Genomic DNA, 14,985 nt, shown 5'->3' with positions numbered 1-14,985 from the left:
AAAAAAAAAAGGCTTTTTCCTATGTTCTGTATGTAATATATGAAACCATCAATTACTGATGAACTATTTTGCTGTTCTAAAGAGGAACAGTGTTAATGCTAAAGTAAATACGAGTAAGAGAAGTGGTGGTTGGGAAGTGCCTGCAGCGCTGTGGGAGAGGAAAGACCACAGAAACGCCGAATGAGGGGCCTGCAGCCCTGCCAGCCCTGCCTTTGCCAACACCGGAAAGCAGAGCCAAGCAGAAAGCACTCGCAGTGGGGGACGTTGAGGGGCAGCTGGGGATTCTTGACAGCTATTCTGATTTGCTAACAAAACTGACACTGAGCCATTCACAGGAGGCTGCTCCTTAGCAGATCTTTAACCATGAAGCAACAGGGACTCAGCAGCAACAGGGACAGCTTACAGTACACCTCAGCACTTTACTTAATAAAAATAGTACACCTTTAATACTGAAGCTGTATTCCTTGACTTTCTTAGAAGTATGTTAAGCAATCAGAAGCAATTTAGCGTGTATACTAAAAGAAATTTTCCTTCCATAAAGATGTGCAGACTTGTTTTAAACTCCTGTATGACTCCCGAGCACTGCCTGCACAGAGGGACGAGGCCTTCCCAAGGGCTGTAGGCACTGTGGGCACGCAGCACTTCGGCCATCAAGGTGTTTCGCTTGACCAGAGCCATCAGGGTGAGGCCAGGCCGTGCTCCAGGAGTAGCGCTTGCTGGCAACACGGCCAGGCCGGATGCCCCGTTTGGGAATAAAGGAGGCAGCCCTGGACGTCATAGCGATCCCCCGGCACCGAGGAGGCAGCCCAGCTTCGGGCGCCGCTCGCACCGGGGCGGAGCGCCGCGGCGGCTTCCGGCGGCCCCGGCCAGGTTGCGAAAGGTTAAGGCTTGCCCGAGCCGTCCCGGGCTCACCCCTTTCCTCCTCTAGGGCGCTCTCGGTACAGCCGACATGGAGCCGCCGGGGGGACGCGCTGCCCGCCTGGCCCTCGGCCTAGTGCTGCTCTGTTCTGCGCTGCGAGCTGCCGCGGCGGCACCGGCCGGCCCGGGGCCCCGCTCCGCTGTGGGTGAGTCCGCCTGGAGGGCAGCGGCCGAAGCGGGCGGCGGAGGGCTGTGGGTGAGGGGTGGCCCCGTCCCTGCTGACCGGTACCCGGCCCGGTCGGAGCGCGGGGAGCTCGGCTGCCGCCTGTAGGAGCGGGGCCGGCCCTCGCCTCCTGCCCCGTCCGAAGTCGAGCGTCGTTTTGTGCCTCTCTTCGTGGCTTTACCAAATATAGCCAGCTGCACTTCTATATCTAACTAGCTGCAATATCGAGTCAGTTTTAAATACGTAATTACGGTGCCGTTCAGGTTACGGGAGGGTTAAATGGGGCCTTTATGTAGCTACCAGGGTACCTGGCACTCCAGGCAGTGGCGGGTAGGTGAGGTGAGCCCTGCCCTGCCGGCGGTGTGTGCACTGCAAACACTGGCTGTGCGTCTGTGCTGTCAGCCGGCAAATATGCTTTGATCGGCCTGACTCCAGCACGGTGACAGACACAGGTGAGTGCTTTGGCATTGCTTCCACGGGACTTTCAGTTCCTGTGGCCCACAGACATCACAAACCAATGCGGAGCCATGTTCACGTGTTTCTGTGTCTCTCGTGGTGTTGTGGATCTCAGAGATAACTGAAACAAAACTCCACGGGGTCAGCTCATGTGCTGCCTGCTCTGTCACTGACTGAGAATGTGACCCTGGGGAAATCAATTGGTGGCAGTCCCAGTTTCACAGCAGGTAACCCGGATACACGTTCCTTTTCCAAATGCTTTGAAACTGACAGAAAGAAAATATTCATATATTTCACTGAATGTAAAGGCTGGCAGTTTCACACAAGCATAGTTCATCATATTCAACATATTGCCACACATCTTAGTGCTTTTTCTTTTTTCTTTTTTTTTTTTTTTTTCCTTCACACGTGGTGCTAAGCTGCAGTGGCTGAGAATGTCAGCCTGGACAGTACTGAGTAGAAGGGCTTTCTGATAAGGAGCCCAGTCTGTTGGCAGCTGGGGAGAAAGAGTGCTTAGAAATCCTTGCACTCGTGCTGTTCCCTGCTATTTTTTTCTAAATTGTTATACTCTATAGTAACTTCAAGCCAGGCAAGATCTAGGAAAATAATTAAGATTACAACTCCCTCACTTTTTAATTGGTGTAATTCAGAAGTCCCTCTATCACTTCTTCTGCTCTCTATCACTTCCTCAACTATCGAGTTTCCAGATTACTATAACTGAAGGGCTTCATATACCAGCCCATACCAACCTCCATTTTTTTTTTTCTGCTGAATTGCTTAAACCTGTGCTTCTGTTTCCATTTTTTCTAAGCAGATGGTATGAAGGACTCACGCCAGGAATGCATCTCTCACACGCACTAATCAGACAGGAAAATTAGCAATTTGTTTTAAATTAATTCTCCAAAACTTCAAAGAGAAATGGCAGTAGAAAAACTGGAGCAAACTTTGAGTTACCCATGTGTATCCTGTTCACATCTGCAAGTTGTAATTGTAAAGCCACAAAACTACTACTTTTTTTTAAAGAAAAAGACTTGCATTTTTCAGAAATCAATGTCAGCAATTTCTGGTGAGCTTTAGATTCAGCTAATAAGTACTTTTTTTTTTTTTTTTTTTTTTTTTTTCCAGGCTACATAAGGAATGGTATTCTTGAAAGCCTGTTGGAAATAATGCATTTTATTTAACTTTTGTTTTCTGAAAACAGGGCAGTTCTGGCATATATCTGATCTGCACTTAGATCCAACTTACCACATCACTCCTGATCGCACCAAAGTTTGTTCGTCTTCCAAAGGAGCCAATGCCTCTAACCCAGGCCCTTTTGGAGACTTTTTATGTGATTCTCCTTATGAACTTATTTTGTCAGCATTTACATTCATGAAGGATTCAAAACAGCAGGCTTCATTCATGATTTGGACAGGGTAAGTATTCAAGTCACTCTACGGAGCAATATTTCACAAATTTGAATTTGCACCAGCACATCTCATTTTAGTATCTAAAAAATACTACTTTCTAGAGTCTGTTTTCTTGTCTGAATGGCTAGTGAGTGAATGATTGAGTATTATAAGGCCTAAGGAACAGATCTTAATCTCTGTAATCATTTGCAGATATTGTTTGTTGGGACGTCTAGAACATGACTGTTAATGCAAATTAAGAGAAGTTGTGAAAGAAGGGTGGGAAGTGACAAAAACTAAAGTGTAAAAAAGATCAGAGAAATAAATGACTGGAATGAATTGTCATGGAATGCACTGGATTTTCTAAGTCTTAAGGGCATCAAATATGAAGTGGATTCTTTTTTTTAGAAGATGCCCTTTGTTGGATTCTGTGAGAGATAACTAGAATCAATAGTGTTACAGCTTACAACTTCTAATCTTAAATTCTTTATTCATAAAATTTTCTCTTTTTTCAGAGATAGCCCTCCTCATGTTCCAGTAGAAGAACTCTCCACAAAGTTGGTCATTAATATCATTGGCAATATGAGTTCTACAATTCATAGTTTCTTTCCAGATCTTCAGGTTTTTCCAGCCTTGGGAAATCATGATTACTGGCCACAGGTAGAGCAAATGAGAAACTTGTTTATGTACCATACTGAACTTGTTCATAGTTCTCCAGAGGGCAAGTTTAAAAAAACAAACAAACAAACAAAAAACAGCAGTGGAATATGTGTAACTATTATTCTGGAAATAGATCGTGCAGTTCTCCAATTAGCATTTAAAATTATCAGTAATTCCAATCAAGAATACAAAGTAAACATATATGTGTTAAATTACCCAAACAAATGCTTGTGTCAGGTAAAATCTGTGCGTTGCCTGAGGTGATGCAAATTTGGTACTAATCATTCTTCATGGCTTAGAACAACCAGGTCTTATCAATGTGTTTCATTTACACTCTCATTTTTCTTTGCTGTGTAAGTCAGGCAAGTGTGTACCATAACAATCTGACAGAGATGCATCCTCAGTGCGTATGGCAGCATGTGGTAGGATTCAAGGCATAATGAAACACCTACTGGAAATCTATCTATGTACATCATTGGCTTATTTTTTTAATCAGAGACTGTTGGAAGAGTTTTTGCAGTGTACCCATAGTTTTGACACTGTTATTAAAATATCTTTTTTTTTTTTTTTTCTTTCCTTATTCAACAGTTAGAAATATTCCCATTGACAATTTGCTGGTTATGTGGGCCACTGCAGCTGAGAACAGTGCTTCTTTGCTTTCAGTGTTGTATGGATATTGTTCTTGGCACAGCTCAAAAATAAACAGTTGCTTCATTTGTCCTAGTGCAAGTTGATCTGGCAATGCTCAGGACTGAGAAACAAATTCAGTCATTGGATCTGAGAGGATCGGAAGGGACATTGAGCAGGTCAACTAAAATAATTTATAAAGACATTTATTCCAGCCTTCTGTGCTATTCATTAGGCCTGTAATGGGATATTTGCTACACTAAATGATTTTGGTATACTAGTATCATTGTCTGGAGTTAGTGGTTCCCAAATCTGGGAGTAATAGAAATGCTTGGAGAAGGGAATAAGTAGTATGAGGAAGAAAATCAGAGCTAATCATGTAGCGTAGCTTGGAGTTGTAGGTGCCCAGATGAAGACAGGACTTCAGTCTTTTGTGTTCTGATGCTTTTAGTATAGCTTGACTTTGTCATTTGCAGTAACAGGAGATCAGGTTGGTTCACCAGAGACTTATATCTATTTGTCTGCTTGCTTGCTTGCTTGCTTATTTATTTATCTATCTATCTATCTATCTATCTATCTATCTATTTATCTATTTATTTATTTATTTATTTATTTGTGTGTCTGCAGAGAGTTGTCCTTCAGCATTCTCCTTTGGTATAGAGGGAAAAAGCTGTGTACAGTAAGCTTTCAGACAAAGAATGAAGTAAATCCACATGGCAGACTTCAATTTTGAGTCTAGTGACTTTTTTGACAGATGAGAGCTTGTTTATGAAATTGTGTTTGAAGGTGGAAAAGATATTGTCAGCAGGGGCAACTGGACACCAAATAGCATTTTGAAACAGGCTGCTCATTGGGAATACTGTTGTATTTTCTCTGTGCTAAAACACACGAGTATTTCTGTGTTGCTTTGTTTGAAATGTCACAGTTTTCTAATGTGCAGAACTGGCATTCTGTTCTATCACTGTTGGAGAAAGACTGTGGGTTTAGAAATTCCCCACTATGAGGTTGTTGGACTCTTTTTGCTTTTGAAGATGTTTCTGTTTTTCTTGTGGATATGCTTGGGAAGATGTGCTGAAGACTGGAAGCCATATGGAGCAAACCACTTGCCATAGACTGTTCCAGGGTGTCTGTGAAGGCTGTTTGCTTATTGTGCACCAGAGAACTTTATTGCTTTCTTTTATGTTCTGACCTATCCATCATAACAATTTCATGATCTTGGATGATTTTTCTTGCAGAACCTTATTAAAAGTAGTAGTCAAGTTAATCAGGTACTGGAATACCTTTCCAGTTGTGTATTGTGACCTTCATTTTTCTGCATAGGCTCGCTTTGTTTCACATTCTTGCCCCTGCTTACAAGTGCCCTAACTGCTGCTTGATCTGAGTGTTCACAGAACGCTGGTTTGCCTTTTAGAGCTTGAGACTAAACCACTTTCAGGCCATAATTTGGCCTGTTATCTAAAATCAGACTTTGCTATGTCTGTTAGTGACTTAACTCTGGCTGAACTGGTGTGGCGCAAAGCTTTCTTAGTAACTAATATCTATGCATTGCAGGCAACACGTCTGAACAGACTCCTGATTGCACCACTTCTAGTCTGAGACTTATTGCCTAAGCCTCTAATAAAGTATGTTTAGTTTCAAAGATCTTAGGTCAAATTTTAAGCTTAAGAAAACATATACTGTAAGAGTGTTCCTATTCTTTGACCCCTGATTTTTTTTCTTCTAGCATTAAGCATCCAAGCAGCTATCTTAGGAAAGACAAGGATAAGCTGGAATCATCTTGTTGGACTCAGATGTGAGCGTGGCAGTCTGTAGGCTGCAGTAATTGGGCATTATTTGGCTTAGACTGAAAAGTATTACAGTCCTTGTTAGAGCAGGTGGGAGAAAAGACTAAAAACTTATATTTTAAATGCTTTGTCATCAGAACTATATGAAGTCAAAGATATATTGGCAAATTTCATCAAAATATTTCTTAGCACCTTAGTGGAATTTTGGGGAGCTGCTATGAATCCCAAGTTGCATGAAAGAATAATCTTCTATATAATAAACTTGAGTTCAAGGTTCTCCTTCAAGAGACTGTATTTTCAAAAGGCAAATGAACTGTAAATCTGTTTATAGCTTTGCAGAATGTATTGTTTTCCACTTAGGTGTGCTCCTAAGGCTTGAAATATTTCTGCCATTAGTTTATCAGTGCATTAACATTCAAGAAATGTAGACCATGCTGTCAGTTCTGAATAAGTTCAGATGTTTGTTCTTGATCAGCATTACTGGATGGAGAGAAGTTCTTTTTTTCTTTCTTAGGTTCTTCCTGGTGATGACTGGTTACACTTGTGTTTTCAGAAAAGTCAGGTGGGATGTTGGTTTTGTTTTTATACATATGGCTGAATGACAGCACTTAGGAAGGTTCTACTGTCTCACAGGATCAGCTTCCTGTAACCACCAGTGAAGTTTACAATGCTGTAGCAGATTTCTGGAAGCCTTGGCTAACTGATGAAGCCATCAGCACCTTCAGAAAAGGTAAAGCACATCAGTAATATATTGTAAGGCTAAAGCTTAGAGAACTAATAATCCTACAGATTTGCCCCTTTTGCTCAGGTAAGTCGCGCAGGTTGAATCAGTTCAATGAATTGATAATGCTTTTTCTGGAAGAAGTTATTTATCTTTTTGTATGTCATCATTTATCTTCAGGGTACATTTGTTCTCCTCTGATACAGTAGTAATTACTACTGCTTTTTGTAACAAGTGCAGTTTTATTGGCTTTGCACAAATACTTGTGAAGCTACCTTCAGGATTTCATAATAAAAATAACTTTTTAGATGCGCAAGAAGAGTTAAATTTGGTTTTACAGAAATTGATTAAATGCTGTCTGTTTTGATATTACATGTTTTTCAGAGTAAGTTTGTAACTGTGTATTTCTTAAATTAGTAACAGCACATAGTCTTTCTTACATTGTTAATTCCATTGTGTTTGTATTCAGCTTCCTAAACTGGGAAGCTATTTATATCCTTATTATGATTTTCATTTAGCAAAGGACTAAAAGATTCAACTCAATTTCCATCCCAGAAAATATGGATTTGGAATTTTAATTTGTGTTTTGTGTCCTCTGGGTAAGAATGGAATTAAGAATTCTAATAGAAAAGTAAAACTGAACCAGGCAAATCTTATAGTGTTACAGCTGTTTTGTCATTGCTTCTCTGGAGTCTGGTGAACTATGAAATTACACTCATTGATGTTCTGTATGCTATGGAGGATTTTAGGAGCCAGTCTAAAGTTAACAGACTTTCAAAGTACAAGGCTACTAAACTCAAACAGTTCTTCCAAGAGGAATGAGGAACCTGCGTGCTTGCAGTATTTTAGGGAATGTGTACTTTTAGCAACTACGGCATCTCTGTCTATGAAAGAAATGTGAACTGGATAAATGCATACGAAAGCTCAAACACAGCTCAGTTACAGGGAAAAAAAATCATAAAACAAAGTGTCAACTTTTCCTACTAAAATGTTGGTGAAAACAGATTCTTAAGATGTTCTGGTGGTGGTACATAGCTTGGCTAAATGTGACGTGTTCAATGTTAGTAGAATGAAGAAGGTTAGATTTTTTTTTCAGTTCTTTGAAACTTTTTTTTTCTTCAGATTATGTTGATCTTATTTTCACAGGTGGCTTTTACACACAACTGTTTGAATCAAATGTGAGCTCTGAACCACTCAGGATAATCAGTTTGAACACAAATTTGTATTACAGCCCAAATCATGTGACTGTGAATATCACAGACCCAGCCAACCAGTTGGCCTGGCTGGAAGGAATACTAGAAGCCTCTTCACAAAAGAAGGAAAAGGTAGGGGCCATGAACAGAACCCACTGGCATGGTTTGTTTAAACTTTGACAATTTTTTTTAAAAAAAAAAAGAGACAGTGAAAATATAAACATTATTAATGTTACCAAAGACAATGCAAAAACTGAAGTTTCATGTGAATGTAGTAATAGTTCTTCCTTGAATATTTGTACTGTGTACATACTGCAATTATCAATAAAATAATTGAATACCCTTTCTGAAATTATGCAGTAAAATACCTTTTCTTACCTACTACGTACCATTCTTTAGGAACCAGAATGAAAATATTTTCATTTTTGCTTCTGAATCTTTTTATTCACAGCCTTTAATTTTAAAATATACACTCTTGGTCTGAGACAAAAATTAGTATATTTTACATTTTTATGTAATTATGAATATAAAGAAAAAAGATTTTATTAACCACAAAACTTAGTCAAGCTGTAGCAATTGCTACAGTCTGAGCGTTAATAATTAACTGCCTTGTAATGCTCAGTTCTTAAAATGAGGTTATAAAATGTTGGCTCACTTTAATTGACTGATGTGGGGATTGGATTGTTAGCTGACCAGGAAAGGTGTTTAATTTGAAACGTGTTTACAGATCTTTTTATTAACAACAATGTTTTTTAAACATTATAATACAAAAGAGAGAGTAGAAATCCATTTTCAGTCCAAGACGGATTTTAACTAGCTCTTATGTTCTGGTGAATGTCAGAGCATGCAGGCTCTATAATATTCTAACATAACATTTTCTTATTATCCTCTTGAAATGTCAAGTCATAACTCTTGCTGTAATAACTTATTTTTTTTTCATTTGACATAATTAATGTATTTCTCTGCGCTACAATCATGCATAGACTTAACAGAACTTTTCAAAGATACACTGAATTCATGAAGAAAATAATACTTTTCTCATTACAAACTTGAACTTCCTTGGAGTTTGTATTTTGTCTAACAAAACTGTTGTGATTTCCAGCTTCCAGAATGCCATGTCAGAGATAACAGTGATTAACGCAGTTTTATAATAATGCTAAGTTACAGCTAAAAATGTGAGTTTTGAAGGAAGATGCTAATTGTGCTTTCTCCATCTAATTCCTTAGGTATATGTAATAGGACACGTACCAATAGGATACTTGCCGTTTGCAAGGAATACTACAGCTATCAGAGAATATTACAATGAGAGACTGGTAAAAATTTTTCGCAAATACAGTAGTGTTATTGCTGGCCAATTTTTTGGACACACACATAGGGATAGTATCATGGTCCTCCTGGATGAAGAAGGTAGTGATGTTTGTTGAATCCTTCATCTTTTTCTTTTTGGTTAAAAGCAAATTAATATATTTTCTTGCATAGTGTTATCAGTCAGACTCTACTATAAATGGAAATTGGGAAATTCTGCTATTTTTTTTTTTACAAGAATTCAAGTCTTGCACACTTAAAATTTTTTTTCCCAAAGGAAACCTTGCAAGACAGACTTCTTTTTTTTTTGCTGAAATCAGAAGAGACTCTGCAAGCTTCCTATTTTTTTTTTTTTAATGAATGCTTATGCCTAGACAAGAATTTCTAGTCTTAGCTCTCTACTTTCTCAGTGACAGGGGCAAATTGTACTAGCTAGTTGCTATTGTGTAATGTGTCAAAGAGAATGTTCTCAGGCCAACTAGACATACTCTGTGTTCTTATGTTTCCTGCATCATTACTGTGCCTCTCTGCTGAGTTCCCTGCTGCTTTGAAGTTAATTAAGATAAGGGTAAGCAGGAGGCAGGGGAAGAAAAGTCTCTGCTTGTTGCATCTCTTAGATCAGCTAATTTCCCTTCATAAAAAGCACCCAGATTTGAAAATTTCATTTATTGCTTTGAAATCCTTTAATTTAATCATGTATGTGTATGTACTCTTACATCTTTAGCTCAATCTCTCTAACAATTAGCTAGTGAAATAGATATTTGTATATACCATAGTGAGTGGTCCACTACTTTAGTTTATGTAAAATACTCAAATATTAACTGGCTCTTTGTTTTTCTGCTTTATCTGAACTCCTAAAAGTAGTGCCTGAAATAATGACTGGGATGATAGAATCATTAATGTTGGAAAAGACCTCTAAGATCATTAGTCCAACCATCCATATACAGTGATAGGTTTACTCAAAGAGATCTAGACAGCTGCCAAGATACATCGTACTCGAGTTTACCTTTTTGCATGCAATTATCATGGAATTAATGCCAAGTAAAAAGGAATCCAATCCAAGTGAAAGAAATAGTATGTTTAAGTGGTTTTTCAAGGCAGACATATACCCACATATTTTTGGACCTTGTCCTATTTGTGCATAAAATCAACACCTGTACTGCAAATTTCACTCAAGAAATACAGAACTTATAAAAATTTTCATATGCAAGTAGCAGATTTTAATAATTTTGCATTTTTTGACAATTCAAACAGTGAACATTAGTGCAGCTAAATGCAGCTCATGTTTATTTGTACTGTTTTGGGCTCTCTTTTATTGATATCATTTTTCTTTTAGACAGAATTTCAGAGAATTCAAAGTTCACATCATACTGATTGATGCCAACATCAATGTGCTGAGATACAGAGTTCAGTTCTATCTCTCCTAGAAGTATATGCTGATTTCCTAACTTTCAAAGCTTCTGGCCTTGCGATTTCACTGTTGTGGTGTCAGAAAGGAGTAGTTAAGGTGTTTTTTTTTTTTTTCTCCTTCCATAGGGAACCTCAAAATATCCTTGCCACATATTCTATTTATTGAAGCCTTTGCACACCCTCATGTTTCAGTTGCTCTGAAGTGTTCACATCCTAGGTTCTGGGCTAGTCTAGATGTGTGAAGATATCAATTTATGATATCTTAATGTTTCTAATAATATTATAACTACATGAAGAAAAAGTACAAAAAGCAACATGTAAAGTACAACATGAAGATTCAAAGTTCAGAATATTTCTTCAGTAGAAGTATGCAAAATAAAGAGACCTTAATTGTAGGCAAGATCATTTAGCACTTAGGTAGTTGAATTGGTGGGAAGCCTCTAGTATAGATAAACTTAACTGATATGCAGTGGAATGTGGGCTGTGGTAATTTACCCATTATTTTTTTTGGTCTACCCAGTGGAAGTACAGGAGTTCACAGTGGTGCAGCTAATCCAGGGTTTAAAAAAAAAAAAGTGATGTACCTAAGTCAGTAACTGTAGTTCTTGCTGTACTGGTTTTCCCCAAAAACATTATTTAAAAAGTAAATGACTGAAGGGTAACTGTTTCCTCATCTTTCCTTTTCCTGCAGAAAAGCCAGTAAATTCCTTGTTTGTGGCACCTGCTGTAACCCCAGTGAAGAATGTATGGCAAATGGAGTCCAATAACCCAGGTGTCAGATTGTATCAGTATGATCTCCTTAATTATAGCTTGCTGGTAAGTAAGGGTTTTAAAACATGCTTAAGGCTTTTGAAATACTTAAGTACATTGTCATTACAAATTACAGCAGGATGTCAGCCTTTGTAGTATTATGGTAATCGTTGGAACTTAGATGCATACCATTGTTTTTCTTCTTGGGATAAGAAAATGAAATCTGAAAGACAATTTCATCAGTCTGTCTCTATCTGTAAGACTACTCAGTACTTCCTGTTCTCTATGAATATCTTACAATATGGAAGCAAAAATGATAAATTTCTGAGCAGAATCCTCAAACTGCAAGGAGCAATAGTGAAAGCTCACCTAAATCCTGGGCTCCTTTACATACCAATCTTTGCTGGAGACTGCCTGAGCTTTGGGAGGCAATCCATGAAATGCTTCCAGGGGTTGTAGAACTGCAGATGAAGAAAATAACACTTTTAGCCATGTGATGCCTTTTGTAATGATGTAGCTTTCTAAATAATGTTTCTACTTTTAATAGGAAATTGTAAGGAAATTTAGAAAGAGACAAATTAGGATACTTCTGTAGTCTTATTTGTTTTTTTTTTTTTTTGGAGAGAAATTGAATCCTATAAAGCTGTTTTGGCTCTAACTAACTTAGATGTTTTCTGGGTAATTCAGGGTAAAATCTTGCCCTTGCTGAGTTCAGTAACAATGCATCCTGGGGCTTGACTGAAACTGGGGATTTCCTCTGGAGATCTGTGCTAATATGGATTGCTCCTTTCTTGCGCAGATTTCATTCCTATATATATTCATCATTTCTTTTTCTTTTTCCCTGAATTCTCCCTGGGCCACTATTTTTCTCTCCATTTTGCTGTTCAAGCAGTACCCATAGAGAAAAAAAAAAAAAGAGTTCTGTGTTTCACCTTGTTGCCCCAGTCCCAAACCAGACGCAAGCAAAGTGGCATTTGGTTTACAGTTTGGACAGGAAAGACTTCTAACAGTGCCACTGTTTCCTTTTGTGTTCCTTTTTTTCTTCTCCCCATCCCCCCACGATTGCCACACTGCATGTACCAGCTTTGGGTGTAAGCCCAGCTCTTGGGGTGGGACGTGACCTTCTATTCAGTTGTAAATAATAAGGAGTGACAGCTTCCTAATCAATATATCACTCTAGAGACTTAATGAAGCAGGGAAGAAAGCAATACAGCCGTGCCTTTTTTTTTTTCTTCTTTTTTTAACTGTAGGATCTTTGGCAGTTTTACTTGGACCTCAGAGATGCCAACAAGAAAAATGAATCAAACTGGAAATTAGAATACATCTTGACTAAAGCTTACGGCATTGAAGACTTGAAGCCAGAAAGTTTGTATGAAATGGCCAAGCAGTTGTCTGTGCCACATAGCACATTGTTTGAGCAGTATTACAATAACTTCATTGTGAGTTATAACAAAACCATTGTCTGTGAAGAGGGATGCAAGACCTGCCAAATATGTGCAATCCAATATCTGGATTATTCCTCATACACAGATTGTATCAATCGGGAAGAAGCATGGAGATGAAATCTCCAATGCAGTTTATGCTAAAGTTAACCAGAGCCTTTGATTTAAAGAATGCACTCATCTTCTCACTCAAGCTCTGATGCACTGGCGTGGAACCTGTGGGACTTCTCCGAATTTCATGGGAGTAATAAATCTCCCTAGATCTTCCTTCTTGTAATCACGTTTTCCTTCCATATCCAAATGAAAGTTTATTGGCTGTGTAACAGTGGGCAGATATTTGGCTGTTGTTTCAAGTGTCTTGTGCCTTCCGTAAGCTGAGACTAGAGTGCAGTTACCTTGTTGATATGATGCCAGTATTAGGCATCTTCATGTCCCTGTGCCAAGTTTCCTTTTCTCTCTTACGCTGTTAAATCCAGCTCTGTTTAGAGGCATGTTGTAATGTCAGCATCAGTGTGACTTAATGGATCACAAAACTGTAAAGTGAAAATGCCTAGTGTAACTTCAGAATAAATGTCCAGCACCAAGTGCCTCTTTCCTATGTTTAATCAATGGAGATATATATCTATATATATCTCCAGGAGCTTGGCTAATATAATTTATATTGGAGGAAATGAGAGAAAGTCACTCACCCTGTCCTGGGCTCGCAAGATGAACTCCTGATAGAGCAGATCTCCAGAGAGATCCTTCCCCACTGGCAGTCAGCTCTTAAATGGGTCTAGGAGAGGTGGAGCCAGGCTCCACCCCTTCCTGCAGCACAGGTGAATTGCCTTCACCTGTGCTCCCATGGCTGATTCATTGCTCGCCTCAGGTGATCAATCAAAGGTTCAGGCCGTGATTCAGCAGCCCCATACGCTGTAATAGGGTTATGTGTATTAGTATTGCTCTCAAGCAGTCAACTGCTATAAGATTTCGCGGTACACTGTGAATTAGGTTTAAATCAATAACAGTCATTAGACAAAGCATGTACATACTATGTCCAGTACATGTAAACACATACTTGTCATATTTCTTGGGTTTCTCAGGTTTATTTTTTCCAAGAGCACTCTAATTCTTAATGTGAAGTGTTGATCATATGTATCAATTTACAGTGATTGTGTGTGCAAGATGATAATATTAAAAAGACAGTTTTTCTAAGTATGTAACCAAGAACGGCGACTTAACAGGAATTTTCTGCAGACTGTGTGAGGAAGTACAGAAAAATTTCAGTGGTAAAAAGTCATTATTCCCTCTATGTTGAATGTTTCTTGGTTGAGTTTCTCATGGTTATGTTCATTAAAAAATAGTTCTGTTACCAGTGTCATTTCTCCAAGGGCAAGCAAAGTTATGGGTGGATAGTATGCAGGCAATAATAGGACAGCTGAAGTTTCTCCAGTTTGTCAGATGGGTTTTATTCAATTCAGTTTTGTGCTTTGGACTACTGTCTCTTTCACTGTTCTGGGCTTTTTGCTTTGTTTTGATTTTTTTTCTGACTTCTGTTTAAACTTAATGCTACCAAAAAAATAAAACAAAAAAAACCCAAACCTAACCCACACCAAAAAAACCCCAACCAACTACAAGCCATCCTAGAAACGTGCAATAAGAATTACCTAGTTATATCCTTCATCTGTTGCTGAATCTTAGGGAAAGACTTGAACTATGTAGCAGATTAGTAGCTATGGAGCTCTTGGATGCTGTTAATGATCTGTTTGATTCTTGCTTCCTAGATTTTTTTGTATGTGTTACTATTTAGTGAGCATGAACAAATAAATGTCTTAAATGTCTAAATACCAAACTACGCTTGAGTTTTTTTTTTTTTTTTAAAGACATACAATCTGAATTTATCTGAACTTTAGCTGAAGCTTTAATTGGAGCCAATAGTTGGTATGGCATCAGCCAAGGAAGTTGTTTCAGCCAGAAGGATATATCCCTCAAAGAGTTGAGGGTATGTCCACCAAGATGCATCCTGTTAGGCAGGCTGGCATTCTCTGCTTCTCCTATATGTAACCACTCATGCAAAGTGCAAACTGAACTGGCCAAGAAGGATCCAGGAATAGTTTGACTGCATCAACTTGTAAATCAGAAATAAAATACAAAGAACTAAGACCTGCTAAGAATTTTACACTGAAAAA

At 38.6% G+C, this 14,985-nt stretch overlaps 1 protein-coding gene across 1 annotated transcript; it reads left to right on the top strand.

Moving 5' to 3' along the window:
* Positions 1-769: 769 nt before the first annotated feature.
* Positions 770-14,648, top strand: SMPDL3A (sphingomyelin phosphodiesterase acid like 3A). The gene is made up of 8 exons (XM_085217386.1): positions 770-1,064; positions 2,739-2,952; positions 3,441-3,585; positions 6,630-6,726; positions 7,864-8,042; positions 9,137-9,317; positions 11,317-11,441; positions 12,626-14,648. Exons 1-8 carry the CDS (start codon positions 950-952, stop codon positions 12,935-12,937), a joined length of 1,368 nt encoding a protein of 455 aa, XP_085073512.1. The 5' UTR covers positions 770-949; the 3' UTR covers positions 12,938-14,648.
* Positions 14,649-14,985: the final 337 nt, after the last annotated feature.

The sequence above is a fragment of the Meleagris gallopavo genome, chromosome 2, assembly GCF_905368555.1.
Source record: "Meleagris gallopavo chromosome 2, MGAL_WU_HG_1.1, whole genome shotgun sequence".
Classification (NCBI taxonomy): Eukaryota; Metazoa; Chordata; class Aves; order Galliformes; family Phasianidae; genus Meleagris; species Meleagris gallopavo.
Note: the sequence above shows the minus strand (reverse complement) of the source record. Positions and strands in the feature narration are given on the sequence as shown.